The 27,312-nt window shown below is 51.2% G+C and overlaps 1 protein-coding gene across 5 annotated transcripts in view; it reads left to right on the top strand.

Moving 5' to 3' along the window:
- The window catches only part of Prkag2 (protein kinase AMP-activated non-catalytic subunit gamma 2), a 272,029-nt gene that overhangs the window by 76,997 nt on the left and 167,720 nt on the right, over positions 1 to 27,312 (top strand). For 4 of the 5 annotated variants that reach the window (XM_057783031.1, XM_057783034.1, XM_057783028.1 and 1 more), the window contains exons 2-3: positions 1,447 to 1,518; positions 7,913 to 8,192. In XM_057783031.1, the coding sequence (XP_057639014.1) occupies positions 1,447 to 1,518; positions 7,913 to 8,192 (352 nt within the window). Of the gene's footprint in view, positions 1 to 1,446; positions 1,519 to 7,912; positions 8,219 to 27,312 lie in introns of those variants that run through there. The other variant, XM_057783043.1, reaches the window with a different exon arrangement.

Raw genomic sequence — 27,312 nt, 5'->3', positions numbered from 1 at the left:
AAAATGAAGTGTTATGGATACCGGTTTTTGTAGACTTGAGGGTGGCCAGGTGGTCCCATCTAGTGTGTAAACATTTTCCAAGACCACATGCAGGGCACAGGAAGAGCAGGACTGGCGAGGCAAGGTGACGCTTCTTCCTTATACCTGACTCAGCGATGAGCTACCCGCCTCTCCCCATTCTGCGTTAGAGCCCTGTGATGGTGAGTGCCGACTGTCACTTTGACTGGATTGGGTCCACTGAAGCCCCATCTTAACTGTGGGAAGACCATTCCCTGGGTGAGTTGAGCACACATAAAACTTGGATTTTATGACTCTCCATTCCTGATCATGGGTGTGTGCGACCAGCCGCTTCATGCACCCGCTGCCTCAGCTTCCCCGATGGGCTGTACCCAAACTGTGAACCATAAGAAGCTCATTCTCGCTGAAGTTGCTTTTGTCTGGGCATTTGACTACAGCAATAGGAAAAGAAGCTAATGCAGCCCCACCCACTCCCATTCATCTCCGCCGCTATCATAAGCTTCATCTGCTGCTCCAACACCACCCACGAGTGTGATCATCTTTCCAGGAGACACCCTTCCCTGGACCACTTCAAAGAAGCCTCATGTTTCATGTCAAGTGAGAAAGTCCTGTCCATCAGCCACTGCCCAAATCATCCCCAGATAGGCCACTATGATTTCAGCCTGCCTGCCTTGACTCTTATCTTTTATCCGTTTGGTCTGTGTCTTTGTCTTCTTTCTGGCTTGCTGGGGGATGGGTGGGGGCCGTTGTTGGACTTTTGGCTTGATGTTCTGGAAGGAAATGGAGATACAGGTGAGCATCAGCTATGCTACTGGAGTTGTTAGGGCTGGCGACTGAGCCTGGCATCCTTAACCTAGGCGCAGACCTTCTTCGGTATGCCAGTCTAATAGACAAGCAATAGTGAAGAGCAGAAAAGTATTCATCCAGCGTGGTCACACAATGAAGAAAAATGAAGAGGCCCAGTGACCCCCTCCCCTTGCCCTCCAAGGCCATCTTCTGAGTCTTGGCATGAGATCAAGGTTTAAAAACAGGACGAGAGGTTCGCCTAAGTAAGCGCCCTGGATAAGGTGTAGTCTGCCCATCATTAACCCATCCTTGTCTCTTGACTCCAGTGTGTTTTGCAAGGTGGTCTGACAACTTGTCAGAATGGAGTGAAATCTCTTACGATAAGGTTGGCAACAAGCTCTGTAGCCTTCTCTCCTCAGGAGGCTGGGATTCCTGAAGAAATACCATTTCTCAGTTCCATTGTTTCAATAGTCTGGTAGCCCAAGGAAGGAAAACAGTATCTCTTTAGAATATTTCATTCCTACCAGGCTCCTGCCTGGTTCTTAGGAGGACTCTTGGAGGGGGTGGTGGTACCCTCCTAGAGCATGCGCACCTGCCCCCAAGGAGCCGTATCCTTGACTTTGTGCTCTCTCTTCCTCCCAGGACCTGAGCTCCTTTGCCATGCCACTCCTGGATGGAGATGTGGAGAACTCAGACAAACACTCTTCTCGGAAGGTGAGACCCCCTTTCCAAAGCCGCTCGGTACCCACCCCCAAGTTGCCCCAGGGCAGGCAGAGTTTGAGACACCCTTCTGGTTTACTTCTGTGGGGCTCCCACCAGTATGTGGCTGGGGCTGAATCACCCTGAGACAGCTCTCCTCACAGGGCCATGCCTCCTAAGTTGCTGGCTGCTCTGATTCTGAGTCCTCTGGGCTTTGCTCCTCCCCGACCCTCGCTGTGGACGCTGCCATCACCAGTGTCCCCCAGAGTGAGAGGACGCAAAAGAGGGAGACAGACGGTGAGCTGAGCCGGGATGCTGACTAGCAGAGATGAGGCTAAAAGCAGTGAAGTTGAGGATAGCTGTGTTCTCTAGTGTTATCGTCACCACAGACACCCACTGTGCCCACGGACTTTGGGGTGAGGTAATCTCTCCTCTGGCCTGTTCCCTCACCACATCCATTTGCCGCTCTCTCTTTAACTCTTTGCTCCCCCACTCACTTAGTTTTTTTTCTGCCATTAAGAAACCATGACATAGCCAAGGCTGTTAGCAATACAGAGCCAGGCCAGGAGTGAGGGATGAGGTGGCGGTGGTGGCAGGTGGGGGGTTACAATGGCCATCCAAAAAGGGGGTCAAGGCAGCCTTGCGGGTTTCCCCTACAGTTGGGCATCCTATCACTCACTGACCCAAGCACAAGAATGACCACAGGGAGGGGCTGCAGCATCTCTGAGTGACTTCTGGGTGCTCTCCAGCCTGGGATGAGGGCACGAGTTCCCATCCTGGAAAAAGGGAGTCTATTCTCGGAGCGTTTGAATCACATACAATTGAATCAACAAATTGGTTTAGGCCTATGGGGCTCACTTGGCAGTCAGTCCCCTGCCCCACCCTGCCCTACCCAAACAACCTTATTAGCAGTTTTTGTGACCCAGCCAGAAAGACTGTCAGAAAATGGCCTGGGGCCTGGGCTGGCAGGCGCCACCCCACTCAGTGCCTGTAGTGTAGCCAGGGCAAGTCCTCTGGGCCTCTGCCCTGTTAAGTTCCACATAGGCCTTCCTGCATGGAAAATCCAACAGGAGCTAAGGCTGAGGCAGAAATGCTTCAAGGGAGGTGGGGCTTTCCTGGTGGCCCCAGAAGTCCAGAGAGAGGCTGTGGTTATCACTAAACGTCAGCTGAGAGGGAAAGGTCATGGAGGTATTCTTGCCTGCCTCCAACACTTGCTCAGAATTAGCCTCACCCATCCTATGTGCCTGGTGAAGGACCTTGCCAGGAGGAGGGGCTTGTCTTACAGCAGCAGTGCGGTCAGATGCTGGAGAGGGCTGGGGCTGTAGAGCACGCTCCTCTCCTACATGGGCAGTCTCCTGATGCAGCTTGGAGGCAGGGTCTCTCCTGGCAAGCCTTGTGTGAGGGAAGGAGGTGCTAGTGCCAGGAGCTAGTAGCTCCCATGGGCATTGCAGCCTAGTGCCCCTACCTCCCAGAGAGCAACTCCTCCTGGACCTGGGGATACCCGCAATGCTACAATCTCACAGCCCTCGAGAAGCTCTAGTGCGGGTGACAGTCAAGAAGGCCTTTTTGGAAGACAGTGAGGTGACGGGCATCTAGAAAATTTTCCATTTTTAGCCCCGAAAGGCTTGTCTCTGACCCTACTCATTTCTTCACGACATTGACCTTGCTCCAAATAAAAACACAAGAGAGAACCTCAGTTAGATTCCTACTTATGTCTGGCCCTTCCTGAGGCCATGATGGCAGAGGCCCAAGGTGAAGGAGGGGTGCTACTTTTGTGGGAGAAGGACATTAGTGAGGGAACAGGTAGACCAGAGGAAGACAGGGCAGTGGAAACTGTGACATACCTGTCTGCCCTCAGGAACCACACTGGATGCACGAGGCACTCCCTGTGAGAGGCACAACCTGAGTCCGGGTTGCTTAGTGCTAGTCCAGTATGTTCCTCACTGTCCCTTAATATCCTGAACCTCAGACTTGGGGGACTGCCAGTCAGGGAAGTGTCCTAAGCAGGACACATCCCATACCAGTGATCTTGACTACCCAAGGTGTCCATCTGGGCACATTATCAAGGGGGAAATGGGACTCCCATGTCTCCTCTTCCTTGTACTCTGTCCCCGAGAGGGACAGTTCTCTGTTGTCGTGACCTATCTCTGCGTGGCGCTCTGGTCAGCTGACTGTGTGACTCTAGTATATAACTAGAGTCAGAACTGGCTGAGAAGAATCAGCCGCACTGCAGTGACTCATCAGCCAGGGCAGTCCGTAGAATGGTCCAGCACACACTCAACTAATGACTGGGCTTCCTCTCCGTGCATCCACCGATCCAGTCACTGCCCGGCAGCTCTCTCATTCCTAGCAGTCCACTTGTGGCCTTAGACGCGACAGTCTTTCTTTGAACATGCCTCCAGGGGCAGGAATTATGTCTGCCAAAATGATTAAGGATTAGGTGGCATCATTAAGGAACAGGTGCAGGAGGTGTCTGCAGCCCAGCAGGTGCTAGCAGGGCAGGTCTGGGGATGCCAGTGGCAGTCAGCACCAGCAGTGCATATGTAACTCTGCAAGGAAGAACACGTGCATTGTTAACGTGCTCACAGGGAGTGCTCCACTGGGCAAGGCTACAGACATCTCTTGTTTTCTATCCATTGCTTGCTGAAGACCGATCTCAGATCACCTCTGGAGATGAGCAGTTGGGCTCATCACTGGATTCCAAGGCTGGTCCTTAGGTGCCCCAGGTTTGGACTTCCACTCCCCAACTGCCTTCCTGGCTCCTTTAACTTCTTTTTTTTTTTCTTATTATGTATACAACATTCTGCCTCCATGTATGCCCGCATGCCAGAAGAGGGTGCCAGATCTCATTACAGATGCTTGTGAGCCACCATGTGGTTGCTGAGACCTCTGGAAGAGCAGCCAGTGCTCTTAACCACTGAGCCATCTCTCCAGCCCCCCTCCTTTAACTTTTGTTCTCTGCTTTTCCCTCCATCTCCAAGAGCATGGATGCCCTGCCTTGCTAATCCCTCCTGGTAAGCCCTGAAGCCAGCCCCCACTAGGCTCCTTCCTTACTTTCTCACCCAGTGCCTCCTCTTCTGTTTGGTAGAAAGGCAAGTTTAGCTGAGACCAGAGCAGGAGCTGGCCCTCATCTCAACTCCCTGCCTAGTGGCTCCCTGACAAACATGGAATTTGCCCTGTCTGGGAAACTCTTCCTTCAAGAGCCTAAGTACCTCTTCTCCATTAGCCGCTGTGAAGCCAGGCACACACTGGGGAATCTCACCCTTACTCAGAGAACCATCAAGTTATGTTATCTGAGTATCATTTTGCTTCAGCTGGCCTAATAGCCTGGGCATGGCCATCCTGATGACTCTAGAGGCGCCCACGATCTGCTGTTGCCTGCCAGCCTCTTTCAGGAAACAGGCAGGGAAGGATAGGATCTGCAGGGGCAGGTCTCTGTAGGAGAGTCCAGGCAGGGCCGAGCCTCCTCTGTTCTTTGGCCATTTTTAGGGGACGAAATAGAAGGTCTGTTTTCTGGGGCTCCCTTCTCTGCCTGAAGGCTGAGTTTCTAACTCTTGGGATCCTGTAGTTCTGAATGTAGAATGGATCCTCCATCAGTGAGGTCTTGGGCAATCCCTTTCCAATCAAAAAAGATTCAAGTTTTTTATGGCATTTAGCTCAACTGCTCCTAAGAGTTCCTGGGTAGATCAAACATTAGCCTCTGTATCTGAGACCTGTATCCTTCTCAAATCCCATCCCGAAATGCCTCCTCTCCCTTGCCCATAATCTTGTCCAAAGCCACGCAGACTTCAGGGTCTTCTCTGATCTGGGGTCCCTGTTACAGGTGGTCTTGCCTGCCCTGGGCATCCCTTTGCTTCACGCTGCTGGCATTTCACCTTATTCTGTGATCTCCTGGGAGGCCTTCTGCTTCCCTGTCTGCCTTGGTCTTCTCTCTAGAACTGAATGCTGGCATTTTCCTGGTATACCACCTCGTCATCAGGTCAAGTTCATGTGCAGGGCAAGCTACACCGTATAGTAGGAGGAGTGCCGTGGGCCAGTCTTCGGGGACTCCAAAGGGGACTCCCTCTCTGGTCATTTTTGTAATCTTACTAGGAGATGTGTAGTATCAGGGTTAAAAAGCTGCAAGCCTTGAGGTCAGAACACTCATCAGTTTTATGATGTCCACTGTGACCCAGTCAACACCTTCTGCCATTAGATGTGGTGGCATCTAGGGATAAACAATGGCAGACCTCATATACACAGGAGGTCCGTGCCTACCTGGCTCTGGAGTCACATCGTCTCCCGCAGTCAGAGAGCAGGTCCCAGTACCATGTAGCTCTCATAACTAAGCTATTTCTGAAACTCAGTCTTCCTTCTTTTCCAGCCTACAAGTCCCTCTCCATTAAGGACCCTTTAATGCACAATGCTGCTGCTGGTCACACATGTATGAAGGGCCACCTGTCTACCAGGAACCATGCTAAGCATCCCTCCTGTGTACAACACAGCAAGTCATCTTTGTAGCCAAGGAAGCCCATCTTAGCATCCCCATTGTGTAGAGGAGGGCCAAATGCAGAGGATCCAGCTCATCCATTCATCCATCCATCCATCCATCCACCCACCCACCCATCCATCCACACTGATGGTGCAGAACTCAGATTCAGGTCTCTGTCCAAATCCTTGCTCATTCTATCACCTTCTGCTTCCTGAATGTATGGTCTCTTGGCTCCCTATTTCTTACCCCATGGCAACTTACCCACCACCTAAAGAACCTCTTGCTTTAAAAGTTATTCTCAGAAGTGATCATGAATCCCACAGGCAAACGGGATGGTGGCAGAGGCAAGGAATCTCACTGATCTTCATAATAAGTAGGAGGGGAGTTGATTTGAACTAATTTTTAAAAGCATATTTAATGGTTTGTTCATTTGTATTTTATGTGCATTGGTGTTTTGCCTGCCTGCATGTCTATGTGAGGGTGTCAGATCCCCTGGAACTGGAGTTACAGACAGTTGTGAACTCCATGTGGGTGCTGGGAATTGAACCTTGGGCCTCTGGAAGAGCAGCCAGTGCTCTTAACCACTGAGCCATCTCTCCAGCCCCTGAACTTCTTTCTATGGAGGTGACTCAATTATAAAATCCTGGTCACACACCAGTATCTGCCTCAGAAGTCATTCAGGAAGGAGTTGGCACCAAGTGGGTCCCACACTTCCATGTGACAACATTAGGGCCAGGTGGAGAATCACGTGATGGAGTACTCTCTGGAGACTGGTGGTCACTAAAGAGGCATCCCCTTGAGGGCATCAATCCTTGAGATGCCTGATACTGGGAGCTCAGGAGCACCCTCTACTGGTGAATTCATGCAATACTTTGGGGACTCTCAGCATGGCCCTGGTTACCAGTGTGCTTTAACCGTTGTCCCCTGAGCCTATGACAGTTACTTTCTTTTCTGTTGCTGATTTGGGGTCCCCTTAGGTTCCTTTGGCTCTAGTGCACAATATTAATAATAGTAGCAGTAGTAATAGGACCATAGTCAATCACCATACATCACACCCTTGCTGCAAATCAGTCCCTGTGCTAGTGACACGGTGTGAGCACTCAGACAGCCCTCAAGCTCAGGACATGACTGTCCTATGTCACAAAGAAGGAAACAGAGGCAATAAGACCAAGCTGCTAATATATTGCTGACACGGTAATGGAGCAGAGCTGAGGTCAGAACCCAGCCTGCAGGAAGCAAGCTCCTGAACCCATTCACACTGCCAATACTGAATGGCTGTGCACCAGAGCCATGGCTTAAAGCCACGAGACCTGATAATTTTTAAAGTGGGGGCTGTGTTTTTGAGTCATCATTGAAGTCTAGGGTCTTGCTAGCACTTTCCTGACTTCTGCTGGTGACCTTAGCCTTTCAAATGCCACAGTAGCTTGGAGTGAAATCTGTCATCTCCGCATACCAGCATCTTCATCAATGAGCCCAAGGTCTGGTATGCATTCTGGATCACAGAGGCTTGTGCTTCTTCTCCTGGGGTGGGACGGGGAGACAAAGAACCACAGTTGCGTCATCAGGCCTGAAACAGGACGAGTGAAGAGCTTCAGGGATGGAAGCCGATATGGGAACAGTAGTCAGGAGAGGCAGGAGTGGTGCTAGGTCCCCTCTCCTCACCTTCATATTGCCTCCCCCTCCAGGGCTCTGTTAGATAGTTACACAGGGTGACCGGGTGACTGGGGTGGACAGAAGCTGACCAGCCCAGAATTGAGCATCCATGGCACAGGCTCTGAGGTCTGGACCATTCCATTGCCCCCTCTGTGGAAGAGATCAGGGTTGTTTCTCTATCCGCTTGATGAGGGTATAAAGGAGCAGTAAAGATAGGCCTACTGCAGGCAGCGTTCAGAGTGCCCGGAGCCTTGTGACCTCACCCATTTGTCTGTCTTTCTGCAGGTGGACAGTCCCTTTAGCTCAGGCAGCCCTTCCAGAGGACTCTTCTCCAGGGGCCCCCAGCCCCGGCCCTCCAGCCCTGTGTCTGCTCCCGTGAGGCCCAAGACAAGCCCTGGCTCTCCCAAAACTGTGTTCCCATTCTCCTGCCAGGAATCCCCTCCGCGCTCGCCACGCCGTATGAGCTTCAGTGGGATCTTCCGCTCCTCATCCAAAGAGTCTTCGCCCAACTCCAACCCATCTACCTCTCCCGGGGGCATCAGGTTCTTCTCACGGTCCAGAAAAAGTAAGACATTGATGCTATGGTTTCAGGTGGGTGCTGGGCTGTGAGGAACCTTCCCCATAGCCACTCAGCCAAGTGGCATCAGAACCACAAAGTAGCCGCTGGCAACAGGGGCCTGAGCCATGCCTTCGTGTGCAGTGACACCCATTTTCCCCTGCTGGTTTCTGTCTGCACTATCCTCCAGAGTGGCGCACTTGGTGGTGTAAACTCAGTGGCATGAACTAGATACTTCCTGAGGTTCACAGTCTGATTTGGGAAATCAGATGTTCGCTCCTAGTGCTCAGAATATGCCTGCACCCAAGGCAAGTGTGCTGCCTAAGTATGGCTCTGGCCTCTGGGGTTTGGGGTCTGGGGACTTTGACTCTGTTTACAGAAGACCCTGAGTTTTTCTCAGGGCGAGATAGATTGGCTGGAGAAACATGGAGGAAATATGTGTGTTGGAGTGAGAGCATCCTTTTGATTCATAAATTGTTTGTGATCTGAAGATCAATATTGTCACTTGAGCACTGTTGATCACAATAAGAAATGCCAAGGCCAACTGTAGAGTGGGGGTGTGTCTCGGTTACTGTCCCAAGGCTGTGATAAACTGTCCTGGCAAAAGCAACTTAATGGAGAAAGGGTTTGTTTGGCTCACAGTTCTTCAGAGATGTAGTCCCTCATGGTGAGGAAGGCATGGTACCGGGAGCAAGAGGCTGACTGGTCACATGGCAGCCACACTCCGGAAGCAAAGGCTAAACAAAAAATAGGGCCAACCAACCAAACAAGCAAACAAACAAAGCCAAAAGTTCCTTCATGCTCCCAGTGACTTGCCTCTTACCTTTTAAAGATTCTACAGCTTGCCCAGACAGCCCCACAGCTGAGGACCACATGTGTTCAAACAGGAGTCTGGAGGGGCCATTCTACGCTCAAACTACCACAGGGAGTGTGTGTCCTCCCTGCCTCTGTCTTCTTCCCAGTTTCTCTACTAATTTAGAATGTTTGCTTGGAGAATGGAGACGGAAGTAGCCACGGAATGTCAGAGGTCAAGGGTATTCCTTTTCCTCTGGGTAGCACTTGCTTTTCTTGTCTTTCAAGACCGTCTGTGGAGACACTTGAGGCTTTCTGAGTTATGGGTTAAGAGAGTTCCCTTTGTTTGATGTTTTGTGACCTGTAGGATATTGTTCCTAGTAGCCCAAAGTCATGTCCCCAGGACGGCCGCTCTTCTGCCGTCCCATGAACCTGTAATACTCAGATGTGATACACTGTGACCGAGGCGTTGCTGGTGAGACAGTGTTCCTTTAGGCCACCATCACCCAGGCAGAGCAGCTGGGCATCTACAAAGCCCAGTCAGAGCAGAATGTTCTAGCACTGATGTTGAAATGTTCTAGAGAACTTCCTCCCATCTCAGGACCACACCCTGAGATTCTCACATATAGCTGTTCTTCACTGTTTCACAAGGTATTGGTTCCCCGGGATCCACTGTGGAGTCTAAACCCCGAGGACACCCAAGGCCCTTATATAAAAACAATGTAGCAGTTACCTAAGCTTATATAATCCTTTCATACACTTTTAGAAACCATTTTAAAATCTTCTTATCAGCGTTTTTCCTGCATTTTCTGTCACTATACCATGCGTTTGTCGTGCCCGAGGAGACCAGAAGAAGTTCCTCTGGGCTGGAGTCAGACAGTGCCAACCATCATGTGGCTGCTGGGGACTGAACTCCGGTCCTTCGGCAGGGCAACCAATGCTCTTAATTCCTGAGCCATCTCTCCAGTCCCTTTCTGTATACTTTAAATCACCTCTGGATTATTTATAAAACCTAGCATACTGTGCGTGCTGTGTGAGTAGTTACAACATCTGTAAATACATTATGCTGTTGTCTAGCAAAGAGCCGGTCAGATGGCTCAGCCGGTAAAGAAGGCGCCTGCCATCAGCCTGACAACTTGAGTTCCATCCTAGAACCCATGGAGAGGGGGTAAGAGGGAACCTACGGCACAGAGTTGTCCTCTAATCTCGCTGGCACCTCTCCGGTTACACACACACACATATACACACACCACACACACACATATACACACACCACACACACACATATACACACCACACACACATATACACACCACACACACACACACATATACACACACCACACACACACATATACACACACCACACACACACACACAAATAATTTTAGAAGGAGACTGTACATACTCTGTATAGATGCAATTAAAAAATCGTTTGGGCCTGTGGTTGGTTGCATCTACAGATGGGGAGAGCCAGCTGTGCGCCATTGTGTGACCCCTCCAAATGGAGGGCCCAGGAGACCAGACCTCAGCGGAGTGGTCTCACGCTTGGGTCACGTACAACTAGGCTGTCTTTGCCTCCAGGGCTGTGGTCACGGAGCTCCACAAGCTAGGAGACTTAAGACAGCACCAAGACGTGTTCTCCTGAAATGCAGTCCCAGAGCCAAAGTCCAGAAGAGAGGTGGGTGGGCCCTGGTCCTCAGGAAGGACTGGCTGAGAAAGTGTTTACTTTCTCTGAAGCACTCCTGGTGTGTGTGTGTGTGTGTTGATAATTGTGGTCTCAGAGCTGGAGCCAGAGCCTCATTTGTGCTTGGCAAGCGCCCCCCACTGAGCTCATCCCTGTCCTGTTTTTATTTGGAGACAGTGTCTCCAAGCTGGCCTTGAACCCACCGTGTAGCCCAGGCAGCTTTCCGCCGGCAGTCCTTCTGCCTCCTCCTTCTGAGCGGCTGGGATTACAGGTCTCCACCACTGCACCCAGAATTCATGCCACAGCTCAGAGGAGCTTTCTGGCGATAGTCCCATGACACCCACCGTGTCCATTGCAGGGATGTCATTTCCCAGAGTCCTGAGAGGACTTTCCTGTCTGGTCTCTTTACCAAGAATAGCTGCGCGGTGGATCAGCTGCCCCACTTTTGCCTAGAGTGGACGGCAATCCTGGGTGCACTGCCTACGCGTTGTCTTTGACCCACATTCGTACAAGGGCCTTGGGGTGGGCCGGGCCTTGTTCCTGAGGCTGTTTTGGTCCCCACTCTTGCACTGTTGCCCTACTGTGGCTTTGTCTTGTTTTCGAGATGAGGATGTTGCGCAGGGTAGCCTCAAATTTATCATCCTTAAGCCTCTGCCTTCCACATACTGGGATTCAAGGTACATGTCACCCCACCCAACTCCCCCCTGACTTCTTAAACTAGGAAGACAACTTATTGGGAGGATCTGAGGAGTCTGGGTTTTAAAAAGAACCCAGGTGAACTCAGGATTCAGGAAGGAAGAGATCCTACTGGCTCTGGGGCACTTGATCACAAGAATGTATGTTGTTTGTTTGTTTGCTTTTTTATTCAATACAGGGAAGTCCCTTGGCTTATTCCTTGATTCCTTTTATAATTTGTTTCCTTTGCATGGCTAAGGTCTGTTCTCACTCCTACCCAGGCTAGTTTCTTCTTGGTTTTCTCTTTGTGTTGCTGCTACTTGTTTGAGGACCTGTTTTGGCTTTTGAGCAGGGTCTCACGATATACCGTTGCAACTCATGATCCTCCTGCCTCAGCCTCCTGAGTGCAGAGGTTACAGGCATGTGCTCCATGCATGTCTGTCTCTCGTTTCTGTTAAAAGATGAAAAATCAAAAACAAGCAAGCAAACAGAAAACCAAAAACAGTGGAAAGCTGATCATCCAACCACAGCATAGCCTATAGGTGAGGCCACAGAGGGGGACCAGTCCCCCCACAGAGTTTTGATGATCTTACAGAGACAAGAGCTCAGAATGAATTAGAACTCCCAAGTGTGGATAGTTGGGGCTTTCAGGGTGGGACTGGATTAGACTTAGATGAGAAGCACAAGCCAACAGCCCAGCTAGAATTTGGTGGGAAGAACATGGAGGTTTTCAGAGCACAGGCTCACAGTGCGAGGAGTCCTGTCACAAGTGTCCAACCCACTGATCCACAGGACAGCCTAGGGAGGCAGCCACTGCTGATGAGGACACCAGCAATGGGATGAGAGATGCCTCGGCCTTGAGGAATGCTTGCTGCTCTTCCATAGGACCCAAGTTTACAACCGCCTCCAGTTCCAGGGTTTTGATGCCCCTTTCTGGCCTTTGGGGGTTCTTGCATACACATGGCACACATGCACACACATGCAAACACACACGCACACTCTTTTTAAGTAAAAGACGACAACAGCCAAGCCCACATAGACAACGCATTATGATTTGGATTTTTAGTGTCGTGCCCGAAACAGAAATAAGTTCAGGCCCTCCACATGACCCCTGAGGAAGGGTCTTCCCACTCTTCTTCTTCAACCAAGGCTGAAGGGGTTCAGCTATCAGGACAGAACATGCACCTTACCTGGGAGTCTTCTCCAGGAATCCCACGTTCTCCTGGAAGTCAATCCAGCACAAGAGTCTAGGAGGTCCCAGGGTCTGCTCTGTGGAGGCCAGATCGGGCACAGGTGCAGGGATCAGCCCTGTGCACCATCAGGGTGGTCTCCAGGTGTTCAGCCTCAGGTGCAGGGATCAAATCAGCCCTGTGCACCATCAGGATGGTCTCCAGGTATTCAGCCTCAGGTGCAGGGATCAGATCAGCCCTGTGCACCATCAGGGTGGTCTCCAGGTGTTCAGCTTCAGGTGCAGGGATCAGATCAGCCCTGTGCACCATCAGGGTGGTCTCCAGGTGTTCAGCCTCACATGCTTCCTTTTCCACGTCTTCACTCTTCACATGGAAATCTTATGTCAATTCTGAGCCATGCAGATGCTCTTGTTGGATCTTCCAAATGGTGACCTTCCAAAAACAGGGCCGGGGTGCAAGGGGAGTGGAGCATAGGAGCATAAACTTTAATTTCCCCAGAGGAAAACAAAGCAATGTGAAAGACAGGTGGACTGGTGGGGGCTGTACTCCTTCTGACACAGTGTGAAAGACAGGTGGGCTGTGGGGCTGTACTCCTTCTGACACAGTGTGAAAGACAGGTGGGCTGTGGGGCTGTACTCCTTCTGACACAGTGTGAAAGACAGGTGGGCTGTCAGGGCTGTGCTCCTTCTGACACAGTGTGAAAGACAGGTGGGCTGTGGGGCTGTACTCCTTCTGACACAGTGTGAAAGACGGGTGGACTGGTGGGGACTGTACTCCTTCTGACACAGTGTGAAAGACAGGTGGGCTGTGGGGCTGTACTCCTTCTGACACAGTGTGAAAGACAGGTGGGCTGTGGGGCTGTACTCCTTCTGACACAGTGTGAAAGACAGGTGGGCTGTCAGGGCTGTGCTCCTTCTGACACAGTGTGAAAGACAGGTGGGCTGTGGGGCTGTACTCCTTCTGACACAGTGTGAAAGACGGGTGGACTGGTGGGGACTGTACTCCTTCTGACACAGTGTGAAAGACAGGTGGGCTGTCAGGGCTGTACTCCTTCTGACACAGTGTGAAAGACAGGTGGGCTGTGGGGCTGTACTCCTTCTGACACAGTGTGAAAGACAGGTGGGCTGTGGGGCTGTACTCCTTCTGACACAGTGTGAAAGACAGGTGGGCTGTCAGGGCTGTACTCCTTCTGACACAGTGTGAAAGACAGGTGGGCTGTCAGGGCTGTGCTCCTTCTGACACAGTGTGAAGGACGGGTGGGCTGTGGGGCTGTACTCCTTCTGACACAGTGTGAAAGACAGGTGGGCTGTGGGGCTGTACTCCTTCTGACACAGTGTGAAAGACAGGTGGGCTGTCAGGGCTGTGCTCCTTCTGACACAGTGTGAAAGACAGGTGGGCTGTGGGGCTGTACTCCTTCTGACACAGTGTGAAAGACGGGTGGACTGGTGGGGACTGTACTCCTTCTGACACAGTGTGAAAGACAGGTGGGCTGTCAGGGCTGTACTCCTTCTGACACAGTGTGAAAGACAGGTGGGCTGTGGGGCTGTACTCCTTCTGACACAGTGTGAAAGACAGGTGGGCTGTGGGGTTGTACTCCTTCTGACACAGTGTGAAAGACAGGTGGGCTGTCAGGGCTGTACTCCTTCTGACACAGTGTGAAAGACAGGTGGGCTGTCAGGGCTGTGCTCCTTCTGACACAGTGTGAAGGACGGGTGGGCTGTGGGGCTGTACTCCTTCTGACACAGTGTGAAAGACAGGTGGGCTGTGGGGCTGTACTCCTTCTGACACAGTGTGAAAGACAGGTGGGCTGTCAGGGCTGTGCTCCTTCTGACACAGTGTGAAAGACGGGTGGGCTGTGGGGCTGTACTCCTTCTGACACAGTGTGAAAGACAGGTGGGCTGTGGGGTTGTACTCCTTCTGACACAGTGTGAAAGACAGGTGGGCTGTGGGGCTGTACTCCTTCTGACACAGTGTGAAAGACGGGTGGGCTGTGGGGCTGTACTCCTTCTGACACAGAGTGAAAGACAGGTGGGCTGTGGGGCTGTACTCCTTCTGACACAGTGTGAAAGACAGGTGGGCTGTGGGGTTGTACTCCTTCTGACACAGTGTGAAAGACAGGTGGGCTGTGGGGCTGTACTCCTTCTGACACAGTGTGAAAGACGGGTGGGCTGTGGGGCTGTACTCCTTCTGACACAGAGTGAAAGACGGGTGGGCTGTGGGGCTGTACTCCTTCTGACACAGTATGAAAGACAGGTGGGCTGTGGGGTTGTACTCCTTCTGACACAGTGTGAAAGACAGGTGGGCTGTGGGGCTGTACTCCTTCTGACACAGTGTGAAAGATGGGTGGACTGGTGGGGGGCTGTACTCCTCTGACACGGACGTTGGACGGGACCAGAGACACAGCCACCCGGAGCTCAGGAGTCTAGGGATATGCCAAAGACAGTTTGAAACAGCTTAGTAAGTGTATCAGTTGCCACCTGGGTAAAGTCTCCCTTGATGAGGGGACCAGCCAGGCAGACCCCTTAGGCAGATTCCAGCGGGAAGACATTCTGCCCGTGGTTTGTCAGAGGGTCACTCACTGCTAGCTCTTCTCTCTGCTTCCCCTCCAACCTTAGTTTATCTTTTTAAAAAGTTTACCTCTGTGTGTGTGTGTGCTTGAACGAGGCAACCCCAGATGTCAAATTTCATTTATTATCCACCTTATTTTTTTTAATGGTTTTTTTTTTTTTTAGTTCATTGGCCTGGAACTTATAAGTAGGCTGTTCTGGCTAGTCAGGGACTCCCAGGGATCCCCTGTCTCCTCCCTTCCGGTGCTAAGATTGCCAGTGTACCCCACCACCGGCTTTTTTTTTTTTTTAACGTGTTCTGGGTACCAAACTCAAATTCTTATATGTGCACATCTTGATCACCGTCTTGGTTATCTTCCCAGCCCTAAAAAGCTCATCTTTGGTAGTTTTCCATGTCATCTAATGAGATTTGTATTCTACATTTAACCCCCTGGGACAGCCACTGCCTCATCTACATCCCACCCACATTCAAGGAGAGATGTCCTTAATATTGTTCTCTTTTCCACCTTTATTTTCTGGAATTTTTTCTAGCATCTGATTTTATTCACACAATGTGGGGCTGTGTAAGATGAGAGCAAAGCTGGGGTCCCAGTGTCCAAGGCATGGCCCTGCATGCAGGTCTCTTAAGTTGCCTGTGTTTCCCTGGCCACTAGGGGGTGCTACAGCCTCACACGCTGAGCCTTGGGCAGGCGCTGCTGTGGCTCTGCCCAGAGGAAAGAAGTAGGAACCAGCCACTTATGTCTTGTCCCTGCAAAATATGGAAGCTACAACGAAGATGCATACCTCTGACAGTCAGCCCATGCCTCACAAGGCCCTGATAAACGCTAGGCACCAGGAAGACGACAGCAAACCAGCGTGTCCCTCCCGGCCTTCCCGCGGATTCCATCCTGGGGTCAGGTGGGACATGTGTACCTCAGGCATAAACATGCTGTGTCGAATGCCATGAGGGATGCAGGGGTGGTGCTACATACAGAAAAATGAGCAGCAGCCTCTATGGTGGGAAGACATTTGGTCCGGGGCGGGATGGAGGCAGAGAGGGCTCAGATGGACAGCTGCAAAGACGATATGCCTGGCAGGGGAGTGGCGGTTCATTTCTTCCTGTTCTTTGAGCCCTCAGATAGCAGGTCAGTGTGGACAGATCTGAAGAGGGCAAGAGCTAGCTGCAGGTGAGGTCAGAAGTGGGAGGGGCCTCCCTGGAGGAGCCCAGGATTCCAGGCTTTAAATGAATGGTCTGGGGGAGCCGTCAGGTGTCAGAGGGATGACGCCCTTTGTAGGCCTTTGTGTGACTACTGCTCAGGGTAGACAGTGGAAGAGTGAGGCCATCTGAGAACCACTCAGCAGACTGGATGCCAATCCAGTAGGCGCCAGCCTCCCCGGAGCCTTCTCTTCAGGCCTGTTTTCTCTAGAAATCCGTGCCTGCCTATGCTTGGCTTGAACTCCTCCAGAGTGTGAGCCAGACTGTTACCACATGCACCTTTGTCGTCCACTGCCTCCCGACTGGCTTCTGCCGCTTTCTGGTCTCTTTGGAAACCACATGCTGAGCTCTTCCTGTGTTTGACCCTTCCCCCAGCTTTCCAGCCCTACCCCATCTACAGCCACCTTCCCACCTTCCGAGTCAGTGCACTGAGGGCCACCCACGCGGGAAAACCTACACCACATGGCTGATGATAGAAGGCACTGAAACCTGGAAGGAAAGGCCGGCCTTCACCAGCCCTGCGGAGGGAAGGAAAGGCCGGCCTTCACCAGCCCTGCGGATGCTGTGGGGGAATCAGGTGTCTTCTCAGGCCCCCATGATCATTGGCAGTGGTGTTGGGAAGTGAGATGAAATAGCATTGGATCAGCCTCTTGGCTCCCACTGAGCAATAAATAGAATCTTGTTTTAATGAGCAGTGGTCCACACTCGGTGACCATTGCTGATGGAAGTGGCCACCCCACTGGTATTGGGACAGTTTATTTGTTCTACTAGGAAAGAAAGGAATTTAAAAAAAAAAAAATCCCTGACCCAGACATCCTTACTGATTACAGAAAGGCTATTCCAGGCCAAGACTGTAGCCCCAGGCAGGACAGGTGAAAATCCGAAGGTGGAGATCACACCCTGGCCCCTGGGTAATTTGCAGGTGCCTGGCAGTGGAAAATCTGAGCAGTGAGTATGCAAATGAAGCCATGCAGCTTCCCTGCAGCATGGTGTGAACATTTTTCTTTTTGCCTTCCGCACGCAGTAGGAGTTATATTTGAGAGCTCGGGAGACAACTCAGTTACGCATGCTTGACAACCTGAGTTCAAGCCTCCAAACCAATGTAAAAAAAGCCAGGTGGTAGGTGGCATACCCTTCCAGTCCAGGACAGGAAGGCAGGACAGAGGACCCTGCGGCTGGCTGGCTAGCCAGCTCGCCTAATTGGTGAGATCCAGGTTCCATGAGAAACTGTTTCAAAAAGTGAGGTAGATGAAAGACAGCCTAAGGGGTGGCCTCCAAATCCCCCCCACACACACACACCATTTGATGTTGTCATCTGGTAATGACACAGGACTTCCCCTGGACTGTCTTCTGTGTCTCTCTGTTATTTTCGAATGCTTTATGAGATACGCACGGCTGATTTTATGACCTGGGTGGAGGGAGTGACCGCAGCTGGGGAAACACCACCCTAGATGGTCAGAGAGCTGAAGCAGGTTTGGAATGCCTGCCAGTCGAGTCTGGCTCGGGCGTGGAGGATCAGCGGGCTGGAGGGACTGACGCTGCGTTCTGGCCGGAGATGTAGAAGCTGTGTTTTCTAGCTCGGGTTTCTAACACTAGCTCAGCCTTGATCGCAGCCATGTGTACTCCGAACCTCCTGAGGAATTTCATTTTCTGTTTGTGGTTAAAGTGCCCTGGTTCTACCAGGAAGCCGGGGGGTCTGTAGCATCCTGAACAGGGTGACTGCACATGACCCCCTTTCTCTGAGTGTGGATCTTTATCAGAGTGTGCGCTGCAACAGCCTTTGGAATCCGAATGTGCCTGCAGAGGAGTTTGCTTGACTTGTAAGACTCCAGCCCTTTCACACCGTCGTGGCCTTGGATCCCAGACAGCCCTTCCTTTATATCCCGGCAACTGGGAGTTTATTTTTCAAATAAAAGTCTGTTTTCCCATAAAACGCTGAAGGTTTTGTGCTGTGTGGGGAAGAATGAGCTCCAGCTTTCAAGGCTTCAATTTGGAGTCTCCAAGTCTACAATTTACATGCCAAGGGCTTCCCCAGGGCTGAAGGGGCCCTGCCCCAGCTTGCCCTGTAGAACAAACACCGGGCAGTGGGGCAGCCTATGTGGATCAATGGGCCATTGTGCCCAAGTACAGAGCAGGAACAGAAGGGCCGGGGCTGAACTGGAGTAAGTGTGGTCCTCCAGCCCGGCGGTTTGGGAGCACGGCTGGTCGCTCTGCAGACGAACCTTCCTGAGCCTCCGGAACCTTCTCCTGAAGACATCGTTCACATTCCCTGCCAGGCAGGGTCCTGCAGGGAACTTCTGTGTACTGACAACAGAAGGGCTTAGTCTGGGCTTAGATGGTTACACTCATGTGACTCTGTGGTTGAGAGGGGAAGGAGAGCTGAGGTAGCCACAAGAGCCTGAGAGGCGACCCAGAGATTAGAAAAAAATAGTAATAATAAGCCCTCCCAGCCCGGGTGGGAGAGTTCAGGGAGGAGGACAATGGGTACCCAATGGGGGTTGGAACATGAGCAATGGGAGCCATAGGGACTGTACCCAAGCCAGACGCACTTACCAAGGTCAGCCCCTGCTTAGAAGGAACCGGGCATCTCCAGGGTCTGTGACCCGTGGGAAAGGGAAGAGCAAGGAGCAGATGAGAGAACACACATAGTAACTGGGGGCATTGAGTGGCTGTGGGGCCACGTCCCAGGGCCTGGGTCTTGGGAACAGTTTCTCCCAACACTTTAGAGAGGAGCCTCACCCTTTAGCACAGTGGCAGCAGGCTGGTTGGTAAGGGAGTGTTGTAGACTCTTCCCTGCAGGGAGCTCTCAGTGACACCGGGCGCGCTGCCATCTTTGTCTGTGGCCGTGTGTTTGGTGTTTACCTGGGGCACCACTGTGGGTCTCCAATAGTGCGTCTTTTGCTGTTAGCTTTCAGAGAACTCCGTGGTACCCAGGCATTGGTTCCGACACTGAAGGGAAAGAGAACGGTAGTCACTAGCCTTCCTGAAGTATGACTGGAGGAAGAACTGTGACGAGGGAGCTCACGATGTGTGTGTGGGTGGGTGGGGGTGACAGGGAGGGGACCCTAGCATACTTCTTCCCTTGGTGGAGATCTTTGTGAGGAATGGGGTGCTTTTCCAAAAAGCCAGGGTACAGTGAACAGAATATGTCATGCCACACCCGACTGCGGACCAGGCCACCTCTTCTGCGGTCCCCGTGGAATGGAGCTCTGCCCTGCTCCTGGAAGGGCCCTTCAGGCAGCACCAGGGTTGCCTCCTCTCTTCTTTCCGTCTCTGGTCCAATGGCCCAGTGCCATGATGGACACGGGACAAAAGGGCAGTAGGGGAGCGTGAGGAAGGCTTTAAGCAGAGCAGGGGGGCTACAGAGTGGGGAGGAGGCTGCATGTGCCGCGTGGAGACAGGGGATCTGTAGATGGGTACCTGGGGGATGTATAAACACGAGACACAGTGTTCGCAGGGGTCCTTGAACCAGCAATCTGAGTGTGTCTTCAGATGCCAGCATCCAGACTTAGCATGAGTTTTGCTCAATGCCCATCAAAACTAGATTTACTCTGAATGGCCTGTTCCCTGGGCACAGCTCCATTCCGGAGGCCACAACTCACCCAGCCTTGGCAAGCCAACCTCCCCGGGACCTGTGCTCACTGGCTGCAGCTGGAGCTGTCCAGATCCCAGCAGCTGGCAGGTCCACAGGCTCCTGAGAAATGTGACTCATCCAGCCTGTCCACAAAGAAAGGAAAAGTATGCGTGGCATCCGGGTTTCCTGAAAAGTGTAGCCATCGCATGGCACAGCTATGTGGCCTGGCACCCAGTATGACTCTAGGAGGGCGCCCTCTGGTGGCTGCCCTGAACCTGTCCCCTGAAGGAGCTCTCGTCCCTGCCAGCCCAGACTGGCTGTGGCTGTTGGGAGTGAATCAAGGAGTCTTCCAGTCCTCGCAGGTCTGCCTGAAGGACACTCCTGCTGTACTGGAGACAATAAAAGCCTTGCTAGTGAGCTAGGTGAGCGCGGCATCGTTGTCCTCACCGTTTTACTGCTCAAGCCTTCCCCACCCTCTTTTAAGACAAGGTTCTTCCATAGCTGTCCAACTCACTTGGTATCTGAGGATATCCTTGAACTTCTGATCCTTCTATCTACCTCCACCAAGCACTGGATTGTAGGTGGTGTATGTGGTGCTGAGAGTTGAGGCCAGAGCTTCATGCATGTTGAATAAACACTGTGCTGAGCTATGCCCCTAGCTTCTTTCAATTCCAGTTTAAAAGTAGCATTCCACGTTGACAATTTCAAGCTAATAATAATAATAAGAAGAAGAATAATGTGGAGAATAATAATAAGGTAGAGAGTGGTAAAGAAAGACCCCTGACTTCTGCTTCTGGCCTCCACATCCGTGTTCACACAGGTACACCTGAATGCATGTGCAGGAGAAAAATCACATATACACACCCGATATACACACATTAAAACATGTTTAAACAGTCTAAACGGGTCACTTGTCTTTTTTAACCAACTCACAAAGCTAACATCCTTCTACATTTGCTTAGATCCAACATCTATCTCTCTGTCTGTCTGTCTCTCTGTGTGTCTGTCTCTTCCCTCCCCTCCCCTCCCCAGGCAGTGTTTGTCTGTAGAGACTCAGGGCGACTGAGGGTGGGTTACAGGAACAGCATCCCCTAACCCAGTGGCTCTCAGTCTTCCTGATGCTGCCACCCTTTAATACAGTTCCTCATGTCGTGATGACCCCTACCATAGAATTATTTTCGTTGATATTTCATAGCCGCAATTTTGCTAGTGTTATTAATTGAATCGTAATGTAAAGATCTGCTGTACAGGATATCTGATCTGTGACCCCAGGGATCTTGGCCCACAGGTTGCAAACCACCACCTAGCCCCTTAAGGCTTTATGAAAATAAGGTGTTTCCTCCACAGTATAGCTATCAAGTCCAGGAAACTGATGTCAACCAAGAGTGATTAGCTACACTCGGGCTTTGTTCACATTCAGCAAAATTGTCCTAATGACATCCTTTTTGGAAGCACCCCAGACATGACCGAGTCTGTGGCCCCGGCTCTCCTGGCCCTCAGCTGCCCACAGCTCCTCTGTCTGTCTCATCTTCCATGACCTCAGTACTTGCCCGGACTGGCAGCTACAGGCCACAGCCAGCCATTGTGTGGCTGCCCTCACTCCGGGTGTGCCAGCATTTCCTCATGATCAGACTCAGGGTTGGCTGTTGGCAGGCAAGCCTCAGGCCTGCTTCTGTGTGCCTGGGCCTCACAGCGGGGAGCCTGTGACTGTTCCAGCACCTTCCTGGTGATAGGAGCCCTGGTGACTAGCCGGGACCTGTCTGCACAGTGAGGCTCTCCACTTTATTATTGAAGTGTTAGTTTCCCTTTGTGATAAGTCAGCGCTCTGGGGCAGTTACTTAGAATATTATATAAACAACCTTTCTCATCCAACTTTGACTTGCTACTTTTAGCAGCAATCAGGAATCTTGTCTAAGCTGTGATGGGCGCCACAGAGTGACATTCTAACTCCTCACTAAGTCTGCATTAGCAGTTGGAAGGGAAGTCTTTCTCAGGGAAGAGCCGCCATCTTCCCGATGTATTAAGGTTCTGGATCCCCCATCTCTTTTGTTGGTAGAAATTCTTCACATCCATGATTAGGATTGTGGTTCCCATGAGATTTTCTCAAGTATGTGTGGCCTTCTTGCTTCTTCTTTAGGGGAGTGTCTGACGGGGCCTCTGGCCCATTTGCTTTTTCATTCAAGATTGATTGGGAGGGAGAGAGGGAAGAGAGAGAAAGAAAGAGAGAGAAGAGAGAGTGTGTGTGTTCATGTGCACCACATGCATGTGAATGTCTGCTGAGCCAGAAGAGAACCTAGGATTCCCCAAACCTGGAGTTAGAGTGAGCCTGCTGGTGTGGGTGCTCCCAGTCTCCCCAACCCCTCCTGCCTGTCCTCAATTGTGTCGTCTGTGTTACCATTTACAGGGATTTTGGAAACTGGATATTTTGCGGATATATGACTTGCGAATACTTCCTCCTCTGTGAGTCTGCTTCACTCTTTTGATGAAATCCTTTGATGCACACGAAAGGTCTGGTTTTGGTGGTGACCAGAACTACCATAATGTGCTGTTCCTTTTTGGAAATGAAGGAAGGGGAGGGGATGGAGGAGGTGGGTGCTGGTGATTACAGTTTGTCCTCAAAAGTATGACCCGAAGATGGAGCTGGAGGGGCAGGTGACAGCAGTGACAATGAGGGCGCAGGTCGTGGGAACAGCCAGTGTCATGGCATCCGTGGCTGGTTCTGTGCTGCCCATGGGATGTTTCTGCCGCGTTGTCTTTCGTCATCCCTTTAAGATGTCTGAATGAGCCGGACCTGCTGTGTAACTGTCTGGGTTACAGGAGAATTGTTTAATTCGCTCGAGACTGCAGACCTGTGAGTGGACCCAGGTTTCTCTCAGGGGTTGCATTTGACCTGAGAAGGGTAAACCTATCTGCCACCTCATTTTATCCCCCTTTGAGAAGCAACCAATCAAAGGCAACCCTCGGTTCAGACCTCCTAGTCATTGAATTTCCAATTGAATGAGTGCCTAGCAGTTGGGGTCCTTCAAAGGAACCCCAGGTCCCAGAAAATGGCATCCCTGCTCAGGTGCCTGGCAGGTGAGGTTAGGTCAGCCAGATGCTGGCTTTGGGCCAAGCCTGGGAACTCATAGGTCGTCTTTCCCCTGCCACAGCTGGGCCACAATCCTCTTACTTTATTGCTTTGATCAAAATATCTGAGTTTAACCTGTAGATCTACTGCTTCAGTGCTCTCTGAGGCCAGGCTCTGCCTTCTGGGCTCCAAAGCAGCTGATCTTTGTCCTCTCCACTTGCCTTTGGGACCTATGGGGCTCTGGGCCTGATGCGCTTTTACAGCGAACTTGATGAGCGGATCCTGTCAACTCCCGAATACAGGGACCCCAAGAAAGGACTAAATAAGGCCTCGGAGAGCCTGCACGGGCTCATGTAGCCCCTTCAAAGGCTCGGAGATCTACAGATTCTGTACTTCCCAGTTCCAACATTTTGGCTAAAGATAATTGTAGCTGTAGGTTTTCACTTTTCTGTACATGTGTATTGGGGTGCATGCACCCTATCCCTATCTCTGTACATGTGTGTGTGGGGGTGCATGCACCCTATCCCTATCTCTGTACATGTGTGTGGGGGGGTGCATGCACCCTATCCCTATCTCTGTACATGTGTGTGGGGGGTGCATGCACCCCATCCCTATCTGCCTTATTCCCTTGAGACAGGACATCTCATTGAACCAGGCTGGGGCTTGGTGTTGGTTCAGCTAGATTGGCAGCCAACATGCCCCAGCAATCCTCCTGTCGCTGCCCTCTTCAGTGGGGTTATAGGAATGTACAGCCACAATGGCTTTTTATGTGGCTTCTGGGGATCCTAACCCAGGCCCTCATGCTTGCACAGCAAGCATTCAGCACTCCTCTGTGCCTTGGGCAGTAGGATTGCCTGTGACCCAATCTCAGTGGGCTTAGACGGCATTGGTGTGAGCTGAGCTGGGTGAACTGAGTTTATTTTTGCCAAAATAAACACTCTCATGTCACTCACACCCTCCCAACTCCAGTGTCATCCCCCCACTCCCCACCCCCCGGCGCCACGAGGCTAGGTGTGACCCTGAGTGTTCTGGGGTGACTTGGAGTCGCATGGTTGCCTGAGTCAGGTGGGGAGGGCCAGACCTCAGAGGTGTGACTCACACATGGTCCCCGAGGAAGGAATAAGGGAGGCCCCAAGGGCAAGTTCACTAAGAACTAAGTGCAGCCCAACCTTTAGAACACTCTGTGAAATATGACACACTATTTTGCAACTGGCAGGCGTGCTCTTGCCAGTGTACACACTGCTTCCTGCTCCAAACGGATCTCTACCTCACACCCCGAGGTTTTGATTGGCAGCAGCCGCTCAAGGACCTGGGTGTTTTTTTGGGCCCCATGAGGGTCACAACCCTCCAAGGGTTGAGAGTGATATTTTGTGAGATTTTGTGGGTGTGCCCTCAGTTGCTTTTCCTGCATCCCTGCAATAGAGAAGCAGCTGCTGGGTCCTAACTACATGGATGAGGAAGCTGTGGAGTGGGTCAAAGATCCCAGCTCTCTTCTGGACCACTCTGGAGGCCTGAAGCTTCCTGTGAATGTCTGTCTCTGGATATTCCTAATTGAACAACAGCAGCTGGCCTCCTCCCAACATGCTGAAAACATGGGAAAGTGCTTTGTGGAAGTCTCTCCACACAGGATGTGTGAACACACTTACCAGACAAGCTGTGACCTCTGGGTGGGGACACCGACCCTGGAGGCACAGGCGTCACAGTCCTCAGCAGCTCTGCACTAGATTGAGAGACACCCTTCACATGAATGAATCAAGGTGCCTGAAGTGAGATGGTGATGCATCCTGGGTCTCAGCTGCCTCTGTCCCCTCTAGGTCATTGTGACAACTTTAGTGAAATTTATCATGACATCCAGAGTAGCTTCGGTGGCAATGAGGGTTTAATGGCTTTTCTGAAATGCGATTTTAGTCAAGAATCATTTCTGTGGGCATTCCACAGACTTCTAGATAGCAAGAGAATGAAACTGTCCCTAACCGTGTCATTTGATGAGGCTAAAGCTCTCAGAGTCCCATCCACTACTCAGTCATGTGGAGGGGGTCTTTTGGGGGTTCAGGTGGAGGTTGGGTAGCCACCATGGTATCCTCAGCAGAGACTAAGAGCCACACTGGCCAGTTCTGGGTAGTCCCCAACCTCAAGTCTAAAATATGCCCAGCTTACTGGACAGCAGGTGTCTTACCATGTCTTCCTTGGGTGGAAACATGGCCAGTCCCATCAGGAATCTCCCAAAGATTAAACAGATTATTTGCATGCTTTAGATTACAGAGTCACCAGGAGCTCTCAGGACCACAACAGCACTCACTACAGCCACAGTGCAGAAGTGTGACCTGCAGTGTGTGCTGTCTCCAGAGCGTGAGAACACCTCATGTATACCCTGGAGTACAGCACTGCCTCTCTCACCTGTCTACAGCCCCTTTGACTGCCTGTCTGTGACTGTGACCGTCCCTGGCCCCAGCACTGCCATTTATTGAACAGTCTGATTTTCACCTGGTTTTACTGTAATTGACCTTGTGGCATCCATCACATCTATAAAACCTGCACCTTTGTGTAAGAAGACTCAGGCCTGTGGACATCGTATGGCCCACTGCAGTGCGGAGCAGAGCTTGACTCCAGAGGACAGAGAGCTGTCACAGTCCCTCCCTGGGTTCCAGGACAGTCAGCCTGTGCATGCCCCAGGGACAGGCCATGCTGTTGCCGAGAAGCTCCACCTGCATCCCTGGCCCGCTTCACTGAGGCTGAAGCACCTACAAGGATCCCATCAGCGCATGCTTGTTCTGTTTCTCTTATGGGATGGGATCCCCGAGCACAGGGCTTTCCATCCAGCTAGAGAGAAGATTGACATACAAGACAAGACAATGGTGCAAGCTGTAAGCGCGAACTATCCCAAGGCTGTGGGCTTCAGCGCTTAGTAATCTTTCTTGCTGCTGAGTGCAGAGTTATAGCTGGAAATCTAAGCCGACAGCGACTGCAAGAATGCGCAGGAATGTAGCCGTGATGCCGCCACAGTCCGTTCATCTCCGCATTTTTGTGCCCAGTTGTGGATTTCTGTGATGGTCTTCATTTGCTGTAGAGAGAAGCTTCTTTGTGAGGGGTGAGAACTACAGTTACACCTGAAGATTTAGAGCTAAGAATTGTGTGTGTGTGTGTGTGTGTGGTGTGTGTGTGTGTAGGGTGTGTTTTCTAGGCCCAGCCATTTACTTGCTAATTTCATGATTCATTTTTCTTTACTCCTGAGTAGTATTCTACTGTGTATGCACAGCACATTTTGATTATCCAGTCGGCTGCTTGAAGAACATTCCATTTTCAGAGGGACTGCTTCCATTTTTATTTCCTGGCTATTGTGATAAGGGTAGCCCTGAACATTGCTAGAAAGTATCTATGGAGTATGATGTATCGCTCAGGGTGCGTGGTGGAAGGAGGGGGTGGAAAGATTATAAGAGCCAGAAATCTAGAAGTGGACGTATAAACAAGACAGGAACAGTGGCAGCATCAAAATATGTGCTAAGGGAAAGTTTTCATGGAGCCGCACTCGCAGACAGAGAACTAAGGACAACTAGTGACTGCTGGAGAGCTGGGATTAGCCTCCCGCAGGGGTGAGCCCCTTATTGGGATTAGCCTCCCGCAGGGGTGAGCCCCTTATTGGGATTAGCCTCCCACAGGGGTGAGCCCCTTATTGGGATTAGCCTCCCGCAGGTGTGAGCCCCTTATTGGTGATGCAATACAAGGTGGTCGGACCTGAAACCACATACATACAAACAAAAACGGACCAGCAAGCTGTGTTTACCAATCTGTCTGTACATTTTTTAAAGTGTTTCTTTTTTTCTTTTTTTAATTGATATTTATTGATCTCTATATTTTTCTCTGCTCCCCTTCCTGTCTCTCCCCTCCCCTCTTCAACCCTTCCCCAAGGTCCCCAAGCTCCCAATTTACTTAGGAGATATTGTCTTTTTCTACTTTCTGCTTCCCATACAGATTAGATCCATGTATGTCTCTCTTAGTGTCCGCACTGTTGTCTAAGTTCTCTGGGATTGTGGTTTGTAGGCTGGCTTTCTTTGCTTTATGTTTAAAAACCACCTATGAGTGAGTACATGTGATAATTGTCTTTCTGAGTCTGGGTGACCTTACTGAAAATAATGTTTTCTAGCTCCATCCATTTTCCTGCAAAATTCAAGCTGTCGTTATTTTTTTGTGCTGTGTAGTACTCCATTGTGTAAATGTAACACATTTTCCTTATCCATTCTTCGGTTGAGGGGCATTTAGGTTGTTTCCAGGTTCTGGCTATGACAAACAATGCCGCTATGAACATAGTTGAGCACATGTCCTTGTGGCATGATTGAGCATCCTTTGGATATATACCCAAAAGTGGTATTACTGGGTCTTGAGGAA

The sequence above is a fragment of the Chionomys nivalis genome, chromosome 1, assembly GCF_950005125.1.
Source record: "Chionomys nivalis chromosome 1, mChiNiv1.1, whole genome shotgun sequence".
NCBI classification, from domain to species: domain Eukaryota; kingdom Metazoa; phylum Chordata; class Mammalia; order Rodentia; family Cricetidae; genus Chionomys; species Chionomys nivalis.
This window is presented reverse-complemented; position numbering and strand designations above follow the sequence as displayed.